The sequence below is a fragment of the Suricata suricatta genome, chromosome 3 (genome assembly GCF_006229205.1).
Source record: "Suricata suricatta isolate VVHF042 chromosome 3, meerkat_22Aug2017_6uvM2_HiC, whole genome shotgun sequence".
NCBI lineage: Eukaryota > Metazoa > Chordata > Mammalia > Carnivora > Herpestidae > Suricata > Suricata suricatta.
Window position 1 is genome coordinate 149,496,799 of NC_043702.1, and position 27,706 is coordinate 149,524,504.

General features: G+C 41.7%; 1 protein-coding gene across 14 annotated transcripts in view; it reads left to right on the forward strand.

The window, feature by feature from the left end:
* Window positions 1-27,706, forward strand: part of ZC3H11A (zinc finger CCCH-type containing 11A) — a 46,248-nt gene that overhangs the window by 12,414 nt on the left and 6,128 nt on the right. For 8 of the 14 annotated variants that reach the window (XM_029935532.1, XM_029935531.1, XM_029935533.1 and 5 more), the window contains 12 exons: window positions 1,965-2,162; window positions 3,773-3,892; window positions 11,732-11,855; window positions 13,135-13,338; window positions 13,451-13,567; window positions 13,834-13,914; window positions 14,724-14,834; window positions 15,699-15,761; window positions 16,831-16,929; window positions 19,762-19,830; window positions 24,294-24,791; window positions 25,123-25,202. In XM_029935532.1, coding sequence (XP_029791392.1) covers window positions 2,109-2,162; window positions 3,773-3,892; window positions 11,732-11,855; window positions 13,135-13,338; window positions 13,451-13,567; window positions 13,834-13,914; window positions 14,724-14,834; window positions 15,699-15,761; window positions 16,831-16,929; window positions 19,762-19,830; window positions 24,294-24,791; window positions 25,123-25,202 — 1,620 coding nt within the window. In that variant the 5' untranslated portion in view covers window positions 1,965-2,108. Of the gene's footprint in view, window positions 1-1,964; window positions 2,163-3,772; window positions 3,893-11,731; window positions 11,856-12,584; window positions 12,702-13,134; window positions 13,339-13,450; window positions 13,568-13,833; window positions 13,915-14,723; window positions 14,835-15,698; window positions 15,762-16,830; window positions 16,930-19,761; window positions 19,831-24,293; window positions 24,792-25,122; window positions 25,203-27,706 lie in introns of those variants that run through there. The other 6 variants (XR_003906930.1, XR_003906931.1, XR_003906929.1 and 3 more) reach the window with 2 other exon arrangements.

Sequence of the window (27,706 nt, forward strand, 5' to 3'; positions counted from 1 at the left end):
GTCTTCCTTTTTTTTTTTAATGTTTATTTTCGAGAGCAAGAGAGCACAAGCAGGGAAGGGTTAGAGAGAGGGAGACACAAAATCTGAAGCTGGCTTCACGCTCTGAGCTGTCAGAATAGAGACTAACGCGGGGCTTGAACCCACAGACTGCAAGATCGTCACCTGAGCCAAAGTCGGACGCTTAATCAACTGAGCCACCCAGGTGCCCCTTTGTCTTCCGTTTTCATAACAGGACTTCCACGGAAGCCTTAGCAAAAGCACCTTTGAATGTTCATATTTCCAACAGCAGTTTATTCTAGGCTTTTTCTGTCGAGTGCCTCAGAACTCTTCTAGTCTCTACCCATGACCCAGTTTCAAAGTTTCTTCCACGTTTTTAGGTAGTTTTTCAGCCACAACCCATTTCCCAGTCCTAAAATCTGTGTGACACTGCATAGTATCACATTAATGGAAGTACCATAACTTTTTAAAACAGATTCCACTTTCTAAACATTCTGGGTGTTTTTTCATTATTAGAAGCAAAGTGATGGTGAACTTGGTTGAATATTTATCTCAGGATAAATTCTAGAAATGAAACTGTGAGTCACAGTATGCAGATTTAAAGGTTTTAGTTATAGGTTTAGTGGCAGACTCTTAATTCCTAACCTGGGTTGCTGACTTCAAAGCTGGTTTTTATTGTGGCCTGCTGTTCTTAGATTAGGATTATTAGTGGGAGATAAGACTGAATTTAATTGATTTCAAGTTGTAGATCAGTGTTTCTGAAACCCGGTCTCTGATATATGTGAGTTTATAGAAACCCTTTCCAAATTCTGGCATGTGCTCTTACCATGTGTTTTTATTTCTGTCGAAGCTTTCTTGAACACTTAGAGGTGTGAGGGTTGGGGAACAGCAGGGCTGAGGGTGGAGGGTGTTGATGGTTTTGTTTTACGAGAAGACTCCCAAAGATGACTTGCGCACCTTGTTGTGATTGGCGTGCAATTCTTTCTTTGTCAACCATGACTTTTTTTTTTTGCCAATTTTTTTAAGTTTATTTTTGAGAGAGGAGAGAGAGGGTGCAAACATGAGTGGGGAATGGTGAGAGACTCTAAGTGGCTTCGCACTATCAGCACGGAGCCTCATGCAGGGCGCAGTCCACACACTGAGATCATGACCTGAGCTGAAATCAGAAGTTGGATGCTTAACCAACTGAGCCACCTAGGCGCCCCAGTGTGCAACTCTTTAACCATCTTAATTACCTAAGCTAGTTCTACACATGCATTCAGGAGTAATTGTTTCATCAGTTATTCTAGTGAGATGGTTTTTCCCACCTACTTATATACTTTTGAAATAAAAATGCTTATGAAAATATTGTAACTTTTGTCAGATGAAAAAAACCTAGTTTGTCAGAAATGTAGATTTAGCATGTATCTTGTGTCTTGTTAAAATAACATAAGTCCCATTAATAATCTAAAATGTAGATTATTGGAGCACCTGGGTGTCTCAGCCGGTTAAGCATCTGACTTCAGCTCAGGTCATGATCTCCCAGTCTGTGAGTTTGAGTCCCACATCAGGCTCTGTGCTGACAGCTCAGAGCCTGGAGCCTTCAGATTCTGTATCTCCCTCTTTCTCTACTCTGTTTCTCTCTCTCTCTCTCTCAAAAATAAATAAACATTTAAAAAATAAAATGTAGATTATTGAGTGAGCAGTGCTTATTTAATTTTATGCTTAAGTCATGTAATTAACACTATAGAGAATACAAAATAAGGGCCTGGCTATCCTTAACAAAAATTTTACATCATAAATGAGAAAGTATAATATTCACATAAGAATAAAATATTCATTAGTGCTCACTAAGCTCTGTATAGGCAATTATGTATTCATACAATTAAAATTTGATTTTACCAGTGTGATCTCAGTTGAGATGATTTGGAGGAGAAAGTTGGCAGAATTTATCTGAAGCACTTTAATTCATTGTCTCCTCATTTCAGGATTGCATTTTACAGACGATTTCTGTGATTGAGTTGTGTTTTGGAAGATTAAGGCCATTCCAAGAGGGCTTGGAGCTGGTCTCGCCTTGAGGAAGCAGTGGCTTGTTTTCAAGAAGCCACTTCGAATCCAAGGATCTACCCAGCATGCCTAATCAAGGAGAAGACTGCTATTTTTTTTTCTATTCTACATGTACCAAAGTAAGAATTGACATCTCTAAATCAGTTCTTTCTACAGTTTCTCTAATAATATTTGATAAGATATACCCAGTATATACTAAGTTCTTATGTTTTGTTTTGCTCAACTGTTTAATATCTGCTACCTGCTGCCATTTTTTTTTTTTTTTTTAAGAAAGTAGCACTCCTTGGAGAATTCCTTGTTCCTCCTTGTTTTTTCTCTTCTTTTACTTTCTTCGTGTTCTACGAGAGTGGAAAGGTCTACAGCACACAGTCCTCATTCACTGTTCTCTTATTGGTAATTAATCTGTTCAGGGCCACTTCGGAATTAGGAGCACTTCGGCCTGGCTTCCAAACTTGGCTTTTATTTACTTTGTATTAAATGAGTGGGTGGGTTGTATTGTACTTCTAGAAACTATCATGGGTTGAATTCGACTTTTTTCTTCAGATTTTCTGCTGAGTAATCAAGCCATTCTTCTAAATATGCTTTTGTAGCATTTTTACTTTTCCTCTGTCAAAACTTCCTGTTTTTCTGCTTGATTCTTCTGCAGCTCGTTCAGATCTAACCACTTCTTTGTTCCTTTATGACTAATCCTATTAATTGTATATGTTGTTTTAAAAAAAAAAACCTTTTTTTAAAAAAAAATCATCTTGGTGGCGTGTTTAAAATGATCAGTTTTGAGCAAAGCTCTGATCATATATAGCAGTTTACACAACAGTGGTATTGTGTTTAAGATATTACCATCGTATAAAGTATAAAATGAAGGATGGAATTACACTTAAATCCAAATCTGTTAACTTTCTTGATTTTCCATCAAAAGCTACTTATACAAGTTAAGATGTATGAAATGGTTTTGAAGAACTGTACAATTGTCGTAGCCCGGACTACGACATACAATGTATCTTTTTTAAAGTGTACCACTTTATGGGGCGCCTGGGTGGCTCAGTCGGTTAAGCCTCCGGCTTCGGCTCAGGTCAGATCTCACGTTCGTGGGTTCGAGCCCCGCGTCGGGCTCTGTGCTGACCGCTAGCTCAGAGCCTGGAGCCTGCTTCCAGTTCTGTGTTTCCCTCTCTCTCTGCCCCTCCCCCTCTCGTGCTCTGTCTCTCTCTGTATCAAAAATAAATAAAACATTTAAAAAAAAATTTAAAGTGTACCACTTTAAATATACTTCCACTTATCTTTTTGAACCCCATCTCTCAGCTTATGTCACTTATGTTGTCAAGTCAGATGAAGGATACTATCAAAGAAATTATATATTTGTTATTTTTTTTATATTTTACTTATTTTTGAAAGAGATCACGAGTTGGAGAAGGGCGGAGAGAGAGAGAGGGAGACACAGAATCGGAGGGAGGCTCCGGGCTCTGATTTGTCAGCACAGAGCCTGATGCGGGGCTCAAACTCACAGCTGTGAGATCATGACCTGAGCCGAAGTCGGACACTCAACCAACTGAGCCACCCAGGTGCCCCTCCATTTGTTGGCCTCAGGTTGCTAATGTCTTCCCCCTGCGCTGTGTCTACCTGGCCTGTCTCTCCTTATTTTGTTTGTCTTGATGCCAGGAAACTGTTAGAATGAACATTTTAGGTAGGCTCTGTTTGGTATCACAGTTCTCTTCTTTATTCTCTTCGTTTACAGGGTGACAGCTGTCCATTCCGTCACTGTGAAGCGGCACTAGGAAATGAAACTGTTTGCACATTATGGCAAGAGGGGCGCTGTTTTCGACAGGTGTGCAGGTTTCGGCACATGGAGATCGATGTAAGGTTCAGTTTGTATTGCAGTGAGTAGTCTGGTGTGATGGGCCAGTGCAGATGCAGGGGCAATGACGTTTTACGTAACGTGCAGGTTACAGTTCTTTTCATAAGGCAGTGAAATTTCTGTCATAATGGCTCACTTAGTAACTTGACATTTTGGAGTATGAATTGGTATCATTTTCAGGGAGGCAGTTTGGTTTTATATCTAAAGTATAAAAATTGTATGTATGTCATTGGGGAATATTTAGTTTCTATGTTTATTTTAGAATCTTCTGAGCCCTGGTCAGACTTTCCATTGCGCCACTGGCCCCCTCCTCTATGTTTATTATAAAACCATCTCAAACATAGAGGAAAGCCGCAAGAACAGTATAAAACATTTTTCTGAGCCACCTGGGAGTAAACCACTGTCCCCTCCAAATACATTCATGAGTGTCTCCTACAAACAGGAAGGACATTCTTCTACATGACCATAATACAGCCATCAGAATGAGAAAATTGGGGCACCTGGTGACTCAGTCTGTTAAGCATCTGCCTCTTGATTTCAGCTCAGGTCATGATCTCACGGTTCATGAGTATGAGCCCCGCATCAGGCTCTGCGCTGACAGACGGACCCTCCTTGAGATTCTTTCTCTCTCCTCCTCTCTCTGCCCCTCACCTGTTCTCATGTACATGCACACTCTCTCTCTCAAAATAAGTGAATAAACTTTTTTTTAATGAGAAAATTAACATTGGTATATTATCTTCACTTAATCCTGAAATCCCATTCACATTTTGCCATTGTACCAGTTACGTCCATTAATGCAGGAGGAGCACGTCAGAATCGAGGGTGGTGTGTAGTTGTCATTGCTCTCTCATTCTCCTTCAGTCTAAAGCAGTTGCTCAGTCTTTTTTATTTTTCATTTGCCTTAACACTTTCAGTAGTCCTAGGCCAGTTATTTCATAGAACATCCTCCAATTCAGGTTTGTCTGGTAGTCCCTCATTACTGACTTCAAGTTATGTGCCTTTGACGGGAATATCAGTTCTCATCACATGTCCTTAGTGGCACAGTCCTACGATTTTAATTATCCCATTACTGGTGATGTTAAATTAGCCCTGATCACTCCATTAAGGTGGCGTGTACCAGATTGCTTCACTATTAAGCTTTTCTTTTTGTAACTAATACAGACAGAGCTTTGAGGCTCTGTAATTGTCCCATTTCCTACCAATCTTTCTTTTTTTCCACTTAGTTATTTATATTCCTGTGAACTCAAGGTTTTCTCTTTTATTCAATGTGTTGTACTCCATTACTATCATTTTTTTTTAAGTTTTTATTTATTTTACGAGAGAGAGAGAGAGAGAGAGAGAGAACGAACTCCAAGCAGGCTCCACACAGTCAGTGCAGAGCCCGATGTGGGGCTCGAACCCTTGTACTCTGAGATCATGACCTGAGCCAAGATCCAGTGTCAGATGCTTAACCGATTGAGCCACTCAGCTGCCCCTACTATCATTTTTTTTATCAGATTGACTCAGATTTGCCCTTCAAGCTGATTTTTGTCCTTTTGATGTTTTCATCATTCATTGAACACAATTTTGCTTTCTGGCCTAATAAGATTTTTTAGGCTCATCCTGTCTTTTTCCTCCTCCAAGTCCTGGAGTCTGCCATTTCTCTAAGGAGCCCGGGATCCTGTTAGTGAAGAATGATGTATGTGTATAGAAATAAGATTTGGGCAGTTCCTGGAGTCTCATTGCTTCTAGGCCTGCATGGACAGAACGAGGGCGTATATAAGTGTATTTATTTATACACACACATTTACCTCATTATTTATTCTTTATGTCTGTGTATTGAATCAGGAGTTCATATAGATGCCTTCAGTTCACCAGTACTGCAGGGTTTAGCCTAGGCTTCTCCTTTTCCATACTTGTATCTCTTTTCCAAAAGTAAGAAAGTTGCTTCCCACTGTCCTTAATATTAACTGGTTTTATCAGTCCCCTCATTCTGTAAACTGGTATTGTCTTACAGCCTCCTCCTCCTCTCGGGCTCTGACATCACACTTGATGCTGCTGCTCTTCCACAGGGATGTCTTCCTCACCTTGTGTTGGTTCCACAAGCCTGTAAAAGGCCTTTTTCCTTCTCTGCCACGAGGTCCTCATTCTCCCTATGCTTGGACTCCTCTCCCCATGGGTGCCCTCTTCACACCTTTGGTCTCTGATATCTGTGTTGGATGCCATCCTGTGTGAGAGGCCTACTTTTCTCACCCTGTGTGAATTCTGACTCTAGCAGGTCTTCCCTTGGGAGGAGCCTTCCTTGCTTACCCCGCTTGGTCATTGTTGTCCCTTCTGGGCTGGCCCTCCATAAATATACACTCTTCATCCTACACTGGGATCCCTCCTGCACGGAAGCCTTGCTCACCCTGCTTGGGCTCCAGCACTGTGCTGGCCACCCTCCCAGTTCCTCCTGGGTTTTGATACCCTTGGCCAGTTCCACATAATGCCTTTCTCATTCAGTCAGGCTCCAGCACCCTGCTCTGGGCCACGCACCCTTCCCTCTGCCGGCATGAGTGCCTACCTCTCCTCTCTCGGCCTCACCCAATGCCTTTGGACTGCATTGTTTGAAGGAGGTGGGGAGAGAAGGAAGAGACTGTGCAGTTTATATGCGGGGGGCCATAGGGCTGCTCCAGTGGGCTTTAGATTTTTGGTCTCTTAACTGCATTCTATGCTGCCTTTCTTCCAAAGAGCAGGGAATTTGCTAAATAAATTTAGAGAAATATACTGCAGCTTTTGAAAATTCATGTTGTAACATTGCTGGCAAAGTTAAATTGGCACAACTCCCTAGAAGGCGTGGTGTGTCAAGGTCTCTAAAAGCATCTACATTTAGAGGGGCACCTGGGTGGCTCATTTGGTTAAGCATCCAACTCTTGGTTTCAGCTGAGGTCGTGATCACACAGTTTGTGGTTCAAGCCCCACATTGGACTCTGTGCTGACGGCGTAGAGGCAGCTTGGATTTTCTCACCCTCTCTCTTTCTGCCCCTCCCCCACTCATGCTCGCTCTCTCTCTCTCTAAGTAAATAAATAAACTTAAAAAAAATAATTGACATTTAGAGATCCTCTAGAACTCATGAGACTCCACATATAGTTGTATTTCATGGCTCAGATTTATTAGAGTGATGGGGAGGTACAGTGGTCATAAAAGAAGAAAAGACACAGGCAGAGTCTGGAGGAATCCATGTGTGGTTTTCTTTTATGATCTCCCTCCCATGAGGGGTCACACAGAGCACACACTTCCCCCAGCAGTGGAAGTGCAGCACTATGTGTGGGATGTCCCTGCCCAGGGAAGCATTAGAGACTCAGCATCCAAGATTTTTAATGGGGCTAATCACAGAAGCACGCTCTACCTATCACATTCCAAACTCTAGACTCCCAGAAGGATGGCGGGTGTTCAGCCTAAGGCATGCTATTTGTATAGTCTAGGCACCGCGATCAACTAACTGACCAGGAACGTTCCAGGAGCCAGGTTCCCACATACCAGGCAAGGGCCAGCTTAGCAAGCAGGCTACCTAAGAGAGCAGTCTTTGGGCTGCATCTTCAAAATTACTGTGTACTTTTTACTTCCTTTTTTTTTTTTTAATGTTTTATTTATTTTTGATACAGAGAGAGACAGAGCATGAGAGGGGGAGGGGCAGAGAGAGAAGGAGACACAGAACTGGAAGCAGGCTCCAGGCTCTGAGCTAGCTGTCAGCATAGAGCCTGATGCGGGGCTCGAACCCACGAACGTGAGATCTGACCTGAGCCAAAGTCGGAGGCTTAACCGACTGAGCCACTCAGGCGCCCCCTTTTTTTTTTTCAGCCTTTGTGTCACCTGTGCAGAAGGAGATAGATGCAGAATCACTCAGTGTAGCATTTGTAATGATAAAATATGTGAAATCCCAAACCTTCATTTAAAATAAATTTGCCAGGGACGCCTAGGTGGCTCAGTTGGTTGAGCATCTGACTTTGGCCCAAGTCATGATCTCACAGTTCATGGTTTCGAGCCCTACATTGGGCCCTGTCCTGACAGCTAGCTCAGAGCCTGGAGCCTGCTTTGGATTCTGTGTCCCCCTCTCTCTCTGCCCCTCCCATGCTCACACGCTCTCTCTCTCTCATAAATAAACATCAAAAAAAAATTTTTTTTTAAATTTGCTACGTTCAGGAGCACATGGGTGGCTCAGCTGGTTGAGCGTCCGACTTCTGCTCAGGTCATGATCTCATGGTTTGAGGTTTCAAGCCCCACATCGGGCTCTGTGCTGACAGCTCAGAGTCTGGAGCCTGCTTCCGATTCTGTGTCTCCCTCTTTCTCTCTGCCCTCCCCCCTGGCACCCCTTTCTCTTTCTCTCTCTTAAAAATAAATAAAACATTAAAACAATTTTTTTAATAAAACGAATTTGCTGCGTTTGTACAGCAGAGTGCTGGACAGATGTTAAAAATTTTTTAAAGGCAAGGCAAACTTCATTGATAAAAGATTGGGATATATTGTTAGTGAGAAAGCAAGGTGTAGAATAAGGTGCATAATATGCTACCATTTGTGTAAAAAAAATTTATATTTTTCATTTGCATGTGTATCTTAAAATCTCTGAGAGTATAAAGGAGAAATGTAAAAGATTGGCCGTCAGCGAGTAGGGACAGGATTGGAAAGGAACCTGTTAACCGTAACCCCTTCCGCATGCAATTGATTTTCTTTATTCATGGGTTCCATGTTTGCAAATTCCCCTTCTCGCCAAAATGTATTTGTGACCCCAGATCAGCACTCATGGCGCTTTCCTGGGCCGTCTGCAGACACTTGCAGACCACTGACAGATTTGAGTCATTCGACTTACACGCTCCCGGCTGAGATTGGACAAGGTGGCACTCTGCCGGCTTGTTTCAGTTCTCATACCATAAGCAAGCGTCCCTTTGGGGGTCTGTTTAAAGCTATGTGTTTTTGCATGTTTGTCCTTCTTGTTGATGATTTTGCAGATTAAAATGGCTCCCAAGTGTGGTGCTGAAGTGCTGTGTGTGGGGTTCCTGAGAGCAGCAAAGTTCCGATGTGCCATGTGTGGAAAATACCTGCCTTAGATAAGCTTCATTCAGTTGTGAATTATAGTGCCCTTGGCCTTGAGTTCAGCATCAATGAATATATTAAATAAGGTGTCTTTAAACACAAACACACCTGCAGCCAGTGCTCTATTGATCATTTGATAAAAATGTGACCAGAAACTTGCAGGAACCTGACTAATTCTACCTCTGTATTTCCCTTAGGAGCATTTTGGTTCCTTATTAGCTAATTTAGTATTCGTGGTGACTTTATAGAACATAATTACTGCAAATAATGAGAATCAGCTGGATGTCTTTGGACCATGTGCTGTATTACTTTTTAAACATTAAGAAAAAATTGTATAGGCGAATGTTACTATGGAGGGTCTGTTGCTAAATGAAAAATGTATATGATTAGATGGAATACTTTAATTTTTTTATGTTTTTTATTTATTTTTGAGAGACAGAGATAGCGCGAGCAGGGGAGTGTCAGAGAAAGAGGGAGACACAGAATCTGACAGGTTCCAGGCTCTGAGCTGGCAGTACTGAGCCCATGTCAGATGCTCAACTGACTGAGCCACCCAGGCACCCCAGAATACTTTTAAGTGTACATGTAGACGCTTATAATTTTTTATCTTCTTTGGGGGGGTAAACTCTGTGCTCAGCATGGGGCTTTAGTACATGACCCCAAGATCCAGAGTCACAGGCTCTATCAGCAAAGCCAGCCAGGCATATGTTTAGTTATAGATACAGATATTTATTTAGAGAAGGAATTCTGTATTTCTCAAGTGGTTTTCACTGTGTACTACTTTTCACTTAGAAACAAAATCCAGTGGGGCGCCTTGGTGGCTCAGCTGGTTAAACTTCCAACTCTTGGTTTCAGCTCCATTCTTGATCTCAAGGTTCGTGTGTTCGATCCCTCATTGGGCTCTGTGCTGACAGCTCAGAGCCTAGAGCCGTCTTCACATCCTGTGTCTCCCTTTCTCTCTGTCCCTTTCCTGTTTGTGTTGTCTGTCTGTCTCTCAAAAGTAAACATTTTTTTTTAAAAGGAAACAAAATCCAGTAAGCATGTTAAACGGATCAAATAAATGCCATGTGACTCATGTACATAGAGGATATGTTACAGAAATCATCCAGTAATTTGAAAACTGCTTCTAGAAAAGAAGTAAAAACTTAAGCAAAGACAGCCAGGAGCATGAGGTTCTGCCTTAAGGAAGGCGTAACTGAATAATTGTTACTTCTCTAAAAAAGAATAGTAGCTATTATGCTTGCCTTTTGCATGTGCCAGGAGACTGATAAATTTTGTCCACTTCTTTTGATTGGTAAAGGTATTTGCTGTACTGTTTAAAAATCGGTAATCATACATGTTTCAGTGAACTCAGGCCGTGAGCTTTGTACCTTTTTTTTTTTTAACTAAACTGCCTTTCAGAGATGTTGAGCTAATTTACATTTCCATTATTAGTACATGGGGCTGTGTGATTCTTCCACATTTCCACCGACGCAGTGTATTATCAAATGATTTCTCCATATCATCGATTTCCATCTTTACCCTTTTTGCTACATTTAAGGATCTTTTTATAATTGTTTCTCTCTTGCATATTTTTAGCTCTCTAATGTTGCTGTTCTTTCCTAGAATTTTATTTTATTATGTTTGAGAGAGAATGCGTGTGAGCAAGAATGTGTGTGTGCTCCGAGGGGGCGGGTCACAGTCGTGAGATCATGACCTGAGCCAAAATCAAGAATCAAATGCTCACCCAGCTGAGCCATCCAGGAGTCCCACTTTCCTACAGTTTTAAACCTTAAGTTGCTTATTATGATGAGAGATCCGACATAATCCAACAGATGCAATGCTGTCTTCCCCCTTTATCTCTTGATCGTCGCTAACTGCTACCTTGAAACTCCTCACTCACTGACTGCCTTGCCACAGAGAAGTTGTGCCTGTTTCGTCTGTAGGTCAGTGGAATCACACAGTGTGTACTCTTCTTGTGTCTGGCTTCTTTCCGTTCTCAGTATGGGGTAGAGTGCTCTTGTACGAAAAAACTACAGTGTGTATGTATCCATTCTGGTGTTGATGGATATTTGGGTTTCCATTTTGGAGCTATTACAAATAGTATTGTTTTGAATACGTGTACGTGTACATCTAGTCTGTGTATTAGAACTAATGTCTGTATTTCTGCTGGGCCTACATCCTGTGACTCAGCAGCTTGTAGGTGTGAGGGTGTTTCTTTTCTCATTCCCCTTCATAGGAGTGCGGTAGCTTGGGAAGGAAAATACCTGTCCTTAGTGTGTTACGTGTGCCTTAGTTGGAGAAGTCACAGAAGGGAAAATTGATCTCAAAGCTGTGAACTCTCAGCCTCAAATAATAACTGCAGTTTAATGAGTCCTTTCTAGGTGCTAAGTGTTTCATATACATTATTTCATTTAATCCTTATAAGAAACTGGAGTAGACAGCTACTCTTGCTGCCATTTTATAGCTGAGGATACTGGGATTGAGAGACCATCACATGGCCAGTACATAGCATGATGTTATCTTTGATTCCATGTTCGTAACTGATGTATTCTCCTGCATCTGTAAATTAAATGTAGGCATTCAGAGGTTCCAGGGTGAGGGCAGGGAGGAGACCAACCGCAGAGGAACTCCTTCCTACCCACTTCATCTCTCCATCAGGCATGAAGTGTGTCACTTTCAGCAACCCCTCTTCCTCAGCTCAGAGTCAGCTCACATACCTCAGACGTTACTCAGAAAACAAATGGCCAAGTTAATAGAGGTCACACCTCATCTTTTACTTGAAAACAGTGTGTTTTTTCTTCTTACAGAAAAAACGTAGTGAGATTCCTTGTTACTGGGAAAATCAGCCAATGGGATGTCAGAAACTGAACTGCGCTTTCCATCACAACAGAGGACGTTACGTTGATGGCCTTTTCCTACCTCCAAGCAAAAGTGAGATGTGTTTTTAATTTTAAAAGAACAGTTACGGGGCGCCTGGGTGGCTCAGTCGGTTAAGCCTCCGACTTTGGCTCAGGTCAGATCTCACGTTCGTGGGTTCGAGCCCCGCGTCGGGCTCTGTGCTGACAGCTAGCTCAGAGCCTGGAGCCTGCTTCCGGTTCTGTGTCTCCTTCTCTCTCTGCCCCTCCCCCTCTCATGCTCTGTCTCTCTCTGTATCAAAAATAAATAAAACATTAAAAAATTAAAAATAAAATAAAATAAAATAAATGGAACTGGTAAAAAATAAATAAATAAATAAAAGAACAGTTACTCTTTAATGGACACCTGTTATGTACAGTGTACAGAATACTTTGCCTACATTGTCTTGTAGTCCTGTGAAGGAACAGTTTTATTTCCACTTTATAGATGAGGGACTGAAGTTTCAGTTAAGGTTAAGTGACTTACACATAGCCCTGCTCATAAACCAGTAAGTATCATAGTCATGATTAAAGCTTTGTCACCAAAAGTCACGCTGCCTCACAAATATCTCTTGGCATTCCTGTTGGCCAGTTTAGATTACTATAGCTTCGTTTCCCATTTTCTTATCAGACCCAATGAGTTTTTCAAAATAAGCTTGGATTCTCCAGGCCAGGGTTTGACAGATCTGGTCCTCTGCCTGTTTTATAAAATGAACTTTTATTGGAAGGAAGCTGTGCCCATTCATTCACATATTTTTATGGCCAGATTTCATGCTCCTGCTGCAGAGTTGAGTAGCTGAGACACAGAGACATGGAGGTCTGCAAAGCCTGATGACACTTCTGATCCAGCTCTTCACAGGAAGGGTTTGCCAGCCCTGCTTATGTGATTAACATTTGATGGCTATACATTTTGGGCCCTGTTTAAGTGAAAAAAGTGGGTTTGCTTCTCTCTGGTTTGGTTCAAAAGTATTTTATCTACTATCTCTTTTAATGGCTACTTATTTGCGGAGCAAAACCTCAAATTTCAGTATTAAAAATGTCTAGAATTTGCAAACAGTTGTATATGTCTAGCCTTCAGATTAGTCTGTTTTTTGAACACCTACTTTGTGTTTATGTACAGGGAGGTGTTATTAGCTAAAAGTCCTATTTTCCCTCCCTGGGAGTGTAAAACTTAATTGTGAGAATGGGGAAATCAGGTAGAAAGGGACAGAAGTGCCCATAAGGAAAATGCACCAAACTTCTATGTGGTTGGAGAGTTTTGATGAAGTGAGACTTCATCTTCTAATTTTAACTTCTGACTGATGTTGTACGTCTAGCTGTGCTCCCCAGTGTGCCTGAGTCACCAGAAGAGGAAGTGAAGGCTAACCAGCTCACAGTTCAACAGAACAAACTGTCCGTCCAGTCTAATCCTTCCCCCCAGCTGCGAAGTGTTATGAAAGTAGAAAGTTCAGAAAATGTTCCCAGCCCCACCCATCCACCAGTTGTAATCAATGCTGCAGATGACGACGAAGATGATGATGGTGAGTCTCAGCATTTTCTTTAAGGCGTATAAGTGACCGGGGTCATTTAGTGAGTTAGAATCAGGATTAGAGCCCGTGGTTAATTGTACATTTGCCTTACGTTGTCACGTAGACCAGTTTTCTGAGGAAGGCGATGAAACCAAAACGCCCGTCCTGCAACCACCTGCTGAAGCTCACAATGGACTACGAGCGGCTTCTGCCCGCAAACCTGGGGCCGGTCTGAAGCCAGGTAAGAAGAGGCCGTCTTGTTGCTGGCGCCTGCCCGTAAGCCTTACAGCACGATTGAATGCGCCCAAACTATTTTAAATAACTTGGGAGCTTCGATCACGATCACCACCACCTCTCTCTCCTCTGCCCCAACTACACGCACAGTCAGGCGTACGCATGCTGTCTCTTGTCTGTCCAGAAGACGTTTGAGTGTTTGCTGTGCGCAAATAAAACACAGAAGGACGTGAGGTGTTCGTTCCTTATGTGGTTTCTGTTTGGGTTTCTCAGGTGAATGTTTGAATTTTGGAATAAAAACTCTTGAGGAAATTAAGTCAAAGAAAATGAAGGAAAAATCCAAGAAGCAAGGTGGTAAGTCATCAGTTTTGACATGGGTGGTCTGATTTTGCTACAGGAGAATAACAGGAATGCTTCTGCTAAGACGGACACTTGGCAGCGGCCAGAATGAGCACATGTGGCTTGTTTGAATTGAAGCACTGACTTCTTAAAATCAGGGCTGCTTTTTAACTCAGAGCTAGGTGTGGACAACAGGGTACTGGAAAGAAGTGCTCTGTCCTGAGAAATACAGCTCCAAAGACTGGCATATAAATCATATTAAGACAGGCAAAGCTTTATTTTGAAGTTGATGAATTCTCAGAAGCTGCTACAGTTTTCTTCCAGAGCTGGTCTCAGCCTGCTTGGTCTATATTTCCAGCCCTGAAAGCTACAGATACAGTGTGAAATGTAATATTTGGAGAAGATCAAATGGTTGGTTCTAAGTACTCCCTTGCTAAAGCTTGTTCTGTAGGAACCTTGGAGTTACGTTTTGCAGACGATTAAAATACAGATTTTAAAGGGTTGCGCTGACACACTTGGTGGCTGGTGTGCTCTGGGTTAACTGTAGGATGCCAGCCTCATTGGGTTGAGTGCCTAAGTCACCAAAAACAATTCTATATTTTAGTTTTACATTGTGACCAAGGCAGATTAGAAATAGGGATCCTCCCCCCTCTATGGCCCTACCCTAATTCACTATAGGCAGCTCGGTTTCCCTGTGCAAGACTGACTTGTCATCCAGTGGTCTGTATTGAACTTAACTGGTCACAAAAACAAAAATTTCTTGGCTCGTAAAAGCTTTATTTTTTTCATAAATTATTCGCTGTTTTCTGACTTGCTTTATTCAGAAGGTTCTTCCGGAGTTTCCAGTCTTTTACTTGAACCTCAGCCCATTCCTGGTCCTGAAAAAGAGAATGTCCGGACTGTAGTGAGGACAGTAACTCTTTCCAGCAAACAAGGTGAGATACAGGTCGACCTGGGTTAGAGCTGTCAGGCTACTACTTCTAAATAACTGGGCGAGCAGAGTCCCTGGTGCAGTGTGCCTTTGATGGATTGGCAGGAAAAAAGTCTTTAAGCTATAGAAAAATGGCAGTGGTTTCCCTTAATAGTTTGCAGTGTGGTAAGAAATAATGACAGAAGTAAGTGTAGTGTACATACATTTAAATGTGCTGTTCAAATAACAAAAAATCAAAGAAAGCTCGCTTTTTGCTGGTAAAGTTCTAGACGAAGGTGAAAAGTGGAGCAGAGTGTGATTGCATTGAGCGTAGCGAGGTGCACAAGCAAAAGAATAGTTTGGGTTTTATAATTGGTTGGTTGGAACACAACCTGTGTTCATATACAGGGGAGTGTTAAATTAGGACTGTGTTATTAATTCCCTTTGCGCTGTGTGTTTGGCTATTTAAATTCTTACTTAACAGGACGCCTGGGTGGTTCAGTCGGGTGAGTGTCCGACTCTTTGATTTAGGTCATGACCCCGTGATTCGTGAGTTTGAGCCCCTTGTGGGGCTCTATGCTGACAGCGCAGAGTCTCCTTGGGATCCTCTCTCCCTTCCTCTGTCCTTCCTCTGCTGTCACTCTCAAAAAAATAAACTTTAAAAAATTATAATAGGTTAAATCTTTTTTTTCCCAGGGAGATGGTCTTTTTTTATTATTATGATTATTAGCTTAATTCCAATGAGATATAGTCTTAATACTGAGATCTGATTTTCAAGAGACTTCCTGGATGGACATAATATCAGAGTATGCTTTGTAACTCATTATTTTAGTTACTGAATACAGAAAAATCAGCTAATGGTAGAGAAATTCTGTTTTTGCCATTTCAGGAGAAGAACCCTTGGTAAGATTGAGTCTAACCGAGAGACTGGGAAAACGAAAATTTTCAGTAGGTGAGATAAATTTTGTGCAGATCCTTTGTTTTCTGTTTGTGCATTAACATGTATGTCCTCCAGAACTCCCGTTGTATGAATGTCCTGTTGATACTGATTTGCTGGTCCCTCTGAATTTCTTGGCTGCAAGAACTTAGGGAGTTCCTTTATGTTTTTCACATGTGTGTTAATCCCTTTTACTGATTACGGAAGTTTATAATGTTACAATTTAGTTAGAATATAACCAGCTTTTTAGATGATACTGTGTTGAGAAAACAATAAAGAAAATATTTTTGTTGTTTCTGTGGATAAATTGAGACTTGAGTTTTTTAGCTAAAAATAACAGCTTTTTAAATGGCAACATACATGTAAACTCTGATTTTTTTTTTTGGTTTCACATTTAAATTCTAAATGAGTGTAGAGAGGAGATCATACCTTGTGTAGTCTCTCCAGTTTTTAATGGGACCCCTCAAAGATTACACCTTCAGTCAGGCCACCAAAAAAACAGCTTCCAGCTTGTGGCACTTGGACACCTGTGTGGAACAGTAACAAGATCGCAAACCAGGGGCCGGGAAACCTGGCTTGGGGCTTGGCTCTATCACTAATTGGTGACCTCATACACAGTCTTTCATAACCTTAGATTTCTTCTCTAGAGTTGATTGGTCTTCAGAGTCGTCATGTCACAGGGAAATGCCCGTGGTGGCTTTGGTGGTTACCTAGTCGTCCCAGGTGCATTCAACCCCAGATAGGCCTAGAGTTTAGCAGTTGGCCAGGATTTCTTTTTTTGCACGTAGTTTTTTCCCCACATATTCCTAATTCTGAATCTTGGCCTTAACCAGGGCTTATCACTCGCCATTTGTTATTTTAATCTGTTATTTGGTAGGTGTTGATTTTTCTGGTCTAATTTTTTATTCCTTTCCTTATTTCTTCTTTCTGGGACATTTGTATTCTCTAACATTGAATTCTAAGGAAGCTAGTGACTGAACACACCATATAAACACAGAAAACTTAATTATTCTGCGTTGTTTGTTTACTTATATTTCTTAACCTTGCTGAAGATTGATTTAAACTAAGTTCTGTCTGTTTGTAGGTGGTGACAGCGATCCTCCATTAAAGCGTAGCCTCGCACAGAGGTTAGGGAAGAAAGTGGAAGCTACAGAAACTAATACTGACAAAGCACCGAAGAAAGGTACCTTTATTGTAACACACTTTGAGTGAGTGTGTGTGTGTGTGTGTGTGTGTGTGTGTGTGTGTGTAAAATCACGGTTCTCTCTAGTAATGTTATCAGGGACAGTTTGTATTCTTTTTTGTTTAGGTAAATTAGGTTATCTTGTGTCTGTACTCAACAAACATTTGAGTGTTTATCTGCTGTCAGAGGCCACTGGATAAAATAAATACCATCATAGTCCTCAGGGGTTTATAGGATAATGGCAGATTGGGATATTTCTGTATATTGTGATAAGTTCTGTGACAGAAAAAGTACACAGTGTTGGGCGCCTGGGTGTCCCAGTCAGTTTAGTGTCCGACTCCTGATTTTGGTTCAGGTCATCATCTCACGGTTTGTGGGATCAAGCTCTGCCTCAGCATGAGCCTGCTTGGGATTCTCTCTCTCTCTCTTTCTCTCTGCCCCCTCCCCCACTTGCATGCACTCTCTCTCAAAATAAATTTAAAAAAAAAAAGTACACAGTGTTATGGGAGCACATAGAAAACACACCTATTTTACCATCAGGGAAGGGTTCCCAGGTCAAAGTTTAGATCTGAAACATGAGTTAGGAGGGGCACCTGGGTGGCTTAGTGGGTTAAGCGTCTAGTAATGTTATCAGGTCGGCTCAGATCATGATCTCACGATTCATGGGTTTGAGCCCTGCATAGGGCTCTACGCTGATAGCTAGCTCAGAGCCTGGAGCCTGCTTCGGATTCTGTGTGCCTCTCTGACCCTCCTCTGCTCACATTGTCTCTCAAAAATTTAAAAAAAAAAAAAGAAAGAAAAGAAACAGGAGTTAGGAATTAGCTAGCTGATGTTGAAGAGCCAGAGGCTGTGTCCAGGCAGAGAGAATAATGTATGCAAAGGAGAGAGAAAGAGAGAGCACATATGGGCGTGCCTGTGAGCAGAGCAGAGGGAAAGAGACTGTCTCAGGCAGGCTCCACCCCCAGCATAGAGCCCAGCGTGGGGCTTGATCCCACAGCTCTGGGAGCATGACTTGAGTAGAAATCGAAGAGTTGGACACCTGACTGATTGAACCACCCGGGCACCCCTGTATAACGACTTTGAAGCCATGGTAGGGACTTTGGGCTTAGTAGCAACCCTCGGGAAGGTTATGAACAAGGATCAAAAGCTCAGACATTTTAGAACCATCACCCTGCCTAAAAAATGGAGAAGGATCAGAAGAAGACAAGAACGCTATCCAGAATATTAGTTAGCAGGATGTTAAAATAGTCTGGATGCAAGGAGTTAGCAGCATAGATACTTTGGTCCTGGACGTTGTTATGGAGAGATACGGACTAACTTAAGAGATGTTTGGGAGTTAAAGTGATTATGTAGGGGCGCCTGGGTGGCTCAGTCGGTTGAGCCTCCGGCTTCGGCTCAGGTCAGATCTCACATACGTGGGTTCGAGCCCCACGTCAGGCTCTGTGCTGACAGCTAGCTCAGAGCCTGGAGCCTGCTGCCAGTTCTGTCTCCTTCTCTCTCTGCCCCTCCCCCTCTCATGCTCTGTCTCTCTCTCTATCAAAAATAAATAAAACATTTAAAAAATTTAAAAAAAAAGTGATTATGTAGTTGAAGTTCTATTTATAGGAAGAGATCAAGGTTGGGATTTTTTTCCTTTTATGACAGCAGTGAAACATTGATGATAATTACTAAAAAAAAAAAAAAGGTTTTTTTTATTGTGTTTAGTTTTAACTTCTCTCTCTTTTTTTTTTTAACATTTATTTTTGAGTGAGAGAGCATGAACAGGGAGGGGCAGAGAGAAAAGGGGACGGGATCTGTTGCAGGCTCTGCACTGAAAGCGCAGAGCCTGGGGCCCTGGGTGGCTCAGTCAGTTAAGCGTCCGACTTCGGCTCAGGTCATGATCTCACAGTTCATGGGTTCGAGCCCACATCAGGCTCTGTGCTGACTGCTTGCTCAGAGCTTGGAGCCTGTCTTCAGATCCTGTGATTCCTTCTCTCTCTGACCCTCCCCTGCTCATGCTGTCTCTCTTTCTCTCTCTCAAAAATAAAAAGAATAAACAACATTTAAAAAAAAAATAGTGAAAGCACAGAGCCCAATGTGGGGCTTGAACCGCAGACCATGACCTGAGCCAAAGTCGGACGCTTAACCAACTGAGCCACCCAGGTGCCCCCCAAGACGTTTTGATGAGTAGATGTTCTTATTTAGAGTCTTCCATGCATTCTCATAGCAAATAGAAATTATACTTTTTCTATGCAGCCATACCCTTTTTCTCCTTGCCTATCAAACATATTGAAAATTTTTACAATTAAAAAGCATATTTTAAATAGATTTGAGGGATGGGAGCCTTTTGCTGCTACTAAGATTTTAGAAGGCTGTACAATAACAAAATTATTTCCATGAATTCAGTAGTTTTTGCTTTTCAGATCTAAAAAAAAGTTTTTTAAACTTTGCAGAGTACTCAACGGAATCCATGATTCACATATGTCTGTTTTATGGAAAAGAAAAATTTTAAGATCTTAACAGATTTTTTTTTAAAAGAATTTGCATTAGAAGACAGACAAGCATAAGCTTAATTTGTGAACTTTGGGGAAGAAATTCTGGGGCGCCTGGTGGCTCAGTCAAGTGTCCATTCGATTTCCGCTCTGGTCATGATTCCATCTTCATGGGATGAAGCCCTGTTTTGGGCTCTGCGCAGAGCATGGGGCCTTCTTGAGATCCGCTCTCCCTCTGCCCCCCTGCTCTGCTCACACGTGCACTCTTTCTCTCTGAATTAAAAACAGTAGTAGTAATGATGAAAAAAAATCTAGGTTCAACTTTTGGGGGGGTTTTTTGATTTTTTTAATTTTTTTGCAGTTCACGTTTCCAAGTCTCTGAAGGAGCGATTAGGTATGTCATCTGGTCCAAACAGTGAGGAGGCAACAGGTAGGTAAACTCTAAAACCAGCTTCTGTTATTTTTTTTCTTTACCATAATAGTTTAAGTAATTAATTACTCATTGGTATGAATTCTCTTAAAAAATGGAAAAATGATTAGTTTACCATAGCAGTAATAGTAAGAACCTAGAAACCACCTAAATAGCCAACAGAAATTCAGTTAAGGTAGTTAGGTACTAACATAATTATTGTCGTAAGTCATGCTTTTAACAATGACGTGAACAACTTCTCTTCATTGTATTGAATGAAGAAAGGGGACGAAAGAGCACATAGTGCTTTTGACCTTTTGATTTAGGGTGAGAACCTCATTTTTGGGGGGTGATGGAGTTTATTTTCTTATTCCAGAAACTTATTCTTAGGAATAACATCCATATATAGGAGATGAATATGTGTGAGATGATTCCAGTTTTGTAAAGATAAAACTGTATGCCTATAAAGAACACTGCACAAAAAACCACCCCAAAATATTAATATTTGTTTTATTTGGGTATTGACGTTTTAAGTATTCTAATATTCTTCCCTATATTCTGTATTCTTTCCGTACTCTAATTTTTAAACCTTTGTTTTTGTTTTTGTTTTTTAAAAATTTTTAAGTTATCCCTACATCCAACATGGGACTCAAATCCACAACCCTGAGATTAAGAGACACTCACTCCACCATCTGAGTTAGCCAGGGGCCTCTAATTTTTAAGCCTTTTAAATTTGAAAGTCTAACTACTTAGAGTATATGTATACAATTTAATGAGTAGTAAAATGAACATGTACTCTAGCCGTTCAGCTTTTTTATACATTGCTAGATTCAGTTTGAGGCTTGCTTTTTTTTTTTTTTTTTAAATAATCTGTGCCCCAAGTGGGGCCCAAACTCTCGACCCAGAGATCAAGAGTTGCATGCTCTACTGATTGAGTCAGCCAGGTGCTCTGAGCTTTGGTGCTTTTTGGTTTTTCTGTGTGTATGAATCGTGTTAGCATTCACTCTTCTTTTTTCATCCTATCTTTATCTGGCTTGTAGGTTAGGATTTTGCCAGCATCATAAGAAGGGAGCCTGACATCAAACATTCTTACCCTTGTAAAGAACCTGAATTTATTCTTCAGAGGCTTTTAGTTGGGATATTTCTTTCTTTATGCTGTGATTTTAGTACGATAGATCTAAATGTGGAATTTTTTGTTCATTCAACCCAGTATTCAGGTGGGCGCTTCAAACCTAAGAACTTACCTTTTTTTTTTTTTAGTTCTAGAAAACATTCTTCTAATTGCTTTGAGTATGCCTTTCCACCCTTCTTTTTAGTTTTCTCTTTGTGGAATTCTTACTAGACAAGAGGTTAAAACTTTTAGACATTGGCTTCTTGTATCTTTTAATCTTGCCTTCATAGTCTCCATTCCTTTGGTTTTTTGTTTGTTTCTTGTTTGTTTTTGGGTTTTGCCTCACCTTCTACGGTCTTTGCTTGGCTTTATTTTCTAGGTCAGGAATACAGTAAATATTTTAGGCTTTGTGATCTGTGGTCTCAGACCATTGTAACTACTCACTCCACTCTGCCATTGTGGTGTGAAAGCAGCCTTACACACTGTGTAAGTGCACCCATGTGGCTACATTCTAACAAAGCTGTATTTATAAAATTGAGAACATGGCCAGATTTGGCCCAGCAGCTATAATTTATTAAATCTGTTTAGATGGCTGATTTTTGACTAAGTTGGTCTTTTCTTATTATTCAGTTCCTTCTATTGATTTTATTTTTGCACTTGTGTTTTTATTTTCCAGGACCTTATTTTGGTTCTCTGATTTCTCCCTGTTTTACAGCCTGGTTTCGGGCTCTTCTGGAGTTTCTGATTTGAACCTTTTAAAAAATGTGTGAGTGTATATTATTTGGTCATGTTCATCACTTTTCTCTGTATATTTTGGTTCACTTTATTTTTTTATTCCTAGAGAGTACACAAGCAGAGAGAGGGCAGAGGGAGAGGGAGAGGGAATCTTAAGTAGACTCCATGCTCAGTACAGAGCCAGACACAGGGCTCGATCCCACAGCACTGGGATCATGACCTTAGCCAAAATTAAGAATCAGACACCCCACCGAGCCATCCACCCAGGTGCCTCTGCTTCACTTTTAATGCTACTGCTATTTTATAGCTATAAGTTCCTACCCTGGGTTTCCGGTGTGGGTTCTAACCAGCTTTCTCCCTAGTGGTCCTCCCTCCCGACTGGGAGACACGAGTGAGGTCTGCCCGAGTGGGGAAGGTGTACTAAGAGGCAGTTGTGTGTGGTGCAGGCTGGAAGGCTGGGGGCTTAGACCACAGTAAGACGTTTCTTGACTCTCAGAGCAGAGCCACTTTCTTTCCTTCCGTAGCTTTACTTTTCCCTCTTCTCCCCTGTTCTTTTTCTGTTTGCCATTTGTTTCATCTTCCTTCAGCCCCGAGCTCTTAATGTGCCCCCCTCCCTGGCAGATTCTCCTCATTTTAGGGAACAGTTCCCAGGAGAAGGTCATGACTGGTCCAGCTGCTCTAGAAGCCATTGCTTAAGTTTTTTTCTTCCTTCCTCCCTCCCTTCCTTTCTTTCAGTTTCAGCATGAAAGGGTCTTTTTTTTTTTTTTTTTTTTTTAGTTTATTTATTTGAGAGAGAGCACGCAAGCATGAATGGAGGAGAGGGAGAGAGAGACCCCCAAGCAGGCTTCGGGCTGTGAGCACAGAGCCTGATGTGGAGCTTAGTCTCACGAACCACGAGATCATGACCTGAGCTGAAACCAAGAGTCGGATGCTTAACTGACCAAGCCACCCGGGTGCCTCCCATCCTTAACGTTCCTCCCCACTGATGCTTTTCCTGCTAGTTTGGCAGCTTTTCTTTGGCTCTGCTGGAAAGAACAGATCTTATTCCAACAGGGGTTTTTTTTTGTTTTTTTTTTTTTTTTTCTGTAAATTCAGACAGCTGCTGTCGTATCTCAAATCCCTCAACATAGATGCCCTGCCAGTGGCAGCCTTGTTTTCCAGTGCCGTTGTGGGTTTCTTCCACTTATGTGATCTTCTCAGTCATTTTGATAAAATTTCGGTAGCGTGGGGCTACAAGGTCTTCACGTCCCCAGTCATGCACTGCCTGGGAGTGTTAATTCGGAGATCAGTCCACCGTCTTCAAATGGAAGGATTTTTATTTGAGAAACCTAAGGAAGTTATTCAGTGCCTGTTTGAGTGCTTTCTCTGTACAGCTCCTATACTGAAATATTTCAGGTAACTAAGTATAGTCCCTTTTCATGAAGTACCTGGTGTGGCTGGACATACACACGCTTGTAGTACTGTGTGAGCAGTGCTGTGATCAGAGAAATAAGCTAGATTGGAGCGTGTCAGGTTCTAAACCGAACTCAGTTAAAACTAACTAGGCAGCAGGAGAATGAGACCAGTAGGGAATATTCTGTGTAGAAGGGACGGCGCATTCAAAGTTCAGAAGGTGGAACCAAGTGTGATGTGTGTAAGGTTGTTAAAGGATATTTTTAGGTTGTGATCTTTCATGAAAAGCTGTCATTCACTTATCAAATGTGTGTGTGTGTGTACAATCTCCAGATTTTTCTCATTTTTCCCGCATTACATCATTCTTTTAGCCCTTCAGTAACGAGGACAGGCATATCTGTCAGAGTGGAATTTGCTCTTTAAGCAGATGCAGAATGATGAATGTATCATTAAAAATAGCTCTTCAGTGGCATGCCACTCTCTGAGCCTTTCCCATTTTTCTTCTGCTATGGACCTGTTTCACCTCCTTTTTCATCCTTCACATACTATGCACTTCAGTATTACTTCCTTGGAAAAGCTTCCCTTAACCAATTCCTAGACAGGTTGGAGGTCTTGCTCTCTGCTTCGGTATAGCATTACACTTCGTCTTCAGCATTATCATTGTCGGGGTGCCTGGCTGGCCGAGTCCTTAGGAGGGAGTGTGACTCGATCTCAGGGTCATGAGTTCAAGCCCTCATGTTGGGTGTAGAACTTACTTAAATAACAAAACAAAACCACAATGTTATCTATTATTATACTTTGTTGTTGCTTATTTGGTTTGTCAGACTTCAAACTACATGTGGGCAGAGATTGTGTTTTGCTTGCCGTTCTTTTCTAGCGCAGTGTCCAGCCTATGTTTAAGTCTATAAGTGAATGGAAGAATTAGTTCATTACTCGTTTGGTGAGATATATACAATGGCAGATTTCTCCAACTAGTAAATGGCTTTGAGGTTCTTCGGAATAAGCTTCTGAATAGAACTCCAACAAATCGGTATTATTTGCCACCTAAGAGTTTTCCTTGAGGGCCACTACCTGAAACTTGGAGTATTCTGAAACTGAAATTGAGACTAATAATACTTTTATCATTTTATTTACCTGCCTAAATACTAGTCTAGTAGGACTCTGTCCTGATCCAAGAACAGAGAGCTATGAGTTGTTGAGATAAACTCCAAATACAGTGACTTATTTTCTTTCCCCATGAAAACAGAGAGAGTTACTAAAGTTGGTGAGATCCACGTGAAGACATTAGAAGAAATTCTTCTTGAAAAAGCTAGTCAGAAACGTGGAGAATTACAACCGAAACTCAAGACAGAAGGACCTTCAAAAGTCGATGATTCTACTGTAGGAACAAGAAGCCCCCCCACTGTCCGAATCAAAACCTTCTCTGAGGTCTTGGCGGAAAAGAAACACCGGCAGCAGGAAGCAGAGAGACAGAAAAACAGAAAGGATGTAACTGGCATGAAGCTGAAGCCCGATGGTGAAATGAAGAAAACGGTGGTTTTGCCGCCACTCAAGGTGCAGTCGGAGGAGCCCGCGGCGCGAGCGAAGGCCATGCAGGAGGTGCGCATCAAGACGCTGGAGGAGATCAAACAGGAGAAGGCGCTGCGCGGGCAGCAGCAGAGCTCCGAGAGCCTGGGCCCCCCGCCGCTGCAGCCCGAGGCCGCCCCTGGGGCCAGGCGGCTTCTCCGAATCACCAAGAAGCCAGGTGAGGACGCAGTTTGGTCTGTGGTACCGGTTCCCCAGTCTCGTTTCAGAGGGCGGCATTGTGCCGGGTGCTCGCAGGAGTTCTGGGAGAGCTGTACCCTGAGAACTTTGAAAACCACTGGATCAAATGAGGTTAAACTGTTCCTTTACAGGAGCCTTTGATATTTTAAAGGGCATTTCTAAACTTTATGAGGACAGTGGGCTTTATCTATAATTTTATTTGTCCTGTCTTAACTTTAACTTTATATGTATGGAGAAAAGTTTTGCTTTAATCTGTTACTGAAGTTGCAGCCTAAATGTAATGATGAATGATGTGTTTAATGTGAACATAGGTATAAAGGAAGAGAAGAAACTGCCAGAAGGAAGTGAAGTGGTTTCTCAGAGCACTGTTACTAGAACAGAGGCTAAAGAGGTGAGTTTACTTAAGATGGTTTTATAGTTTTGTTCATGGCAAGCAAAGGCCTAATGAATGGCAAATTGTGCCTTTAAGTTTTAGCATAATACATTTTTATTTAACATTTCACTGATAAGTTAGGTAAATAAGTTTTCACTAAGCTAATAATTTTTTGTGAGAGTTTTCTGTATTTCTGTGGGGCTCCATGCTGACAGCAGAGAGTCTGATGCGGGGCTCTAACTCATGAACTGCAAGATCATGAGCTGAGCCAAAGTCAGATACTTGACCGACTGAGCCACAGACACCCCCATTTAATATTTAAACAAATTTTTTAATGTTTATTTTTGAGAGAGAGAGAGACAGAGACACAGTGTGAGCGGAGGAGGGGTAAAGAGAGACACACACACACAAATTCTGAAGCAGGCTCCAGGCTCCAAGCTGTCAGCACAGAGCCCAACACGGGGCTCAAAACCACAAACCGTGAGATCATGACCTGAGCCGAAGTTGGACACTTAACTGACTGAGCCTCTCAGGCACGGCCCAGCCCCCACTATTTAATTTTTTTTTAATGTTTTATTTTTATTTTTGATACAGAGAAAGACAGAGCATGAGAGCGGGAGGGGCAGAAAGAGAGGGAGACACAGAACCGGAAGCAGGCTCCGGGCACTGAGCTAGCTGTCAGCACAGAGCCTGACGTGGGGCTTGAACCCACGAATGTGAGATCTGACCTGAGCCGAAGCCGGAGACTTAACCGACTGAGCCACCCAGGCGCCCCTATTTAATATTTTTAAAATTAAGCATAATGGCATTCATTGTACAAAACATGGGAACTTTTATTTTTTTTAATAATAAAAATGCCTATAATTCCACAACTCAAATGTAGTAACCTTTATCTTTTTTCATGGGTTTCTTTCAGGCCTTCTATTTATATACACATGTATATATGAACTTGTTCAGTGTTTAACTCATGTTCAGGAAATAATTGAGGGACACCTCGGTGGCCCGGTTGGTTAAGCATCTGTCTCTTGATTTTGGCTCAGGTCATCATCTCACAGTTCTTGGGTTTGAGCCCCACATTGGGCTGACAACACAGAGCCTGCTTGGAATTCTCTGTCTCCCTTTCTCCCTCTCCCTTTGTCTCTCTCTTTCTGCCCCTCCCTCACTCTCATGCCCAGTGTTTTCTCAGAAATAAACATACATTTAAAAAAAAAGTAGTTGAGAACTCTACAATGTATCATTTTGGAGCCTGCTTTAATTTTTGCTGTATTCATAATTCTTCAAGACATTAGTTGGCCACATAATATTCTGTTATGTCAATATAGTCTGTTTCTGGACATTTAACTTTGTTTTATACAGTTAAGTGAAAGAGTATCATTGAACATAAATCTTTGTGTCAGTGTCTGGTTATTTAGGAGGCATTTATAGTTGACTTAGGGTCAAGATTATCTATCCTATAAAATTAGGTTTTTGTTCCACACGTTTTGTTTTTGTTTTTGGGTTTTTTTTCATAATATTTTATTGTCAAATTGATTTCCATACAACACCCATTGCTCTTCCCCACAAGTGCCCTCCTCCATCACCACCACCCCCTCTCCCCCTCCCCCTTTCCCCTCAATCCTCAGTTCATTTTCAGCATTCAACAGTCTCTCAAGTTTTGCATCCCTTTCTCTCCTCAACCCTGTTTCCCTCTTCCCCTCCCCCTGGTCCTCCATTAGGTTTCTCCTATTCTCCTGTTAGACCTATGAGTGCAAACATGGTTTCTGTCCTTCTCTGCCTGACTTATTTCGCTTAACATGACACCCTGAAGGTTCATCCACGTTCCTACAAATGGCCATATTTCATTCTTTCTCATTGCCATGTAGTACTCCATATTGTATATATATACCACATCTTCTTGATCCACTCATCAGGTGATGGGCATTTAGGATTTTTTTATGTTTTAGCTATTGTTGACAGTGCTGCTATGAACATTGGGGTACATGTGCTCCTATGCATCAGCATTTCTGTATCTCTTGGGTAAATCCCCAGCAATGCTATTGCTGGGTCATAAGGGAGTTCTATGGATAGTTTTTTGAGGAACTTCCACACTGTTTTCCAGAGCGGCTGTACCAGTTTACATTCCCACCAGCAGTGTAGGAGGGTGCCCATCTCTCCACACCCTCGCCAGCATCTATAGTCTCTTGCTTTGTTCATTTTAGCCACTCTGACTGGTGTGAGGTGGTATCTCAGGGTGGTTTTGATTTGTGTTTCCCTGATGATGAGTGATGTTGAGCATCGTTTCATGTGCCTGTAGGCCATCTGGATGTCCTCTTTGGATAAGTGTCTGTTCATGTCTTCTGCCCGTTTTTTCACCGGGTTATTTGTTTTGTGGGTGTGAAGTTTGGTGAGTTCCTTGTAGATTTTGGATACTAGCCCTTTATCTGATCTGTCATTTGCAACTATCTTTTCCCATTCTGTTGGTTGCCTATTAGTTTTCTTGATTGCTTCCTTTGCAGTGCAGAAGCTTTTTATCTTGATGAAGT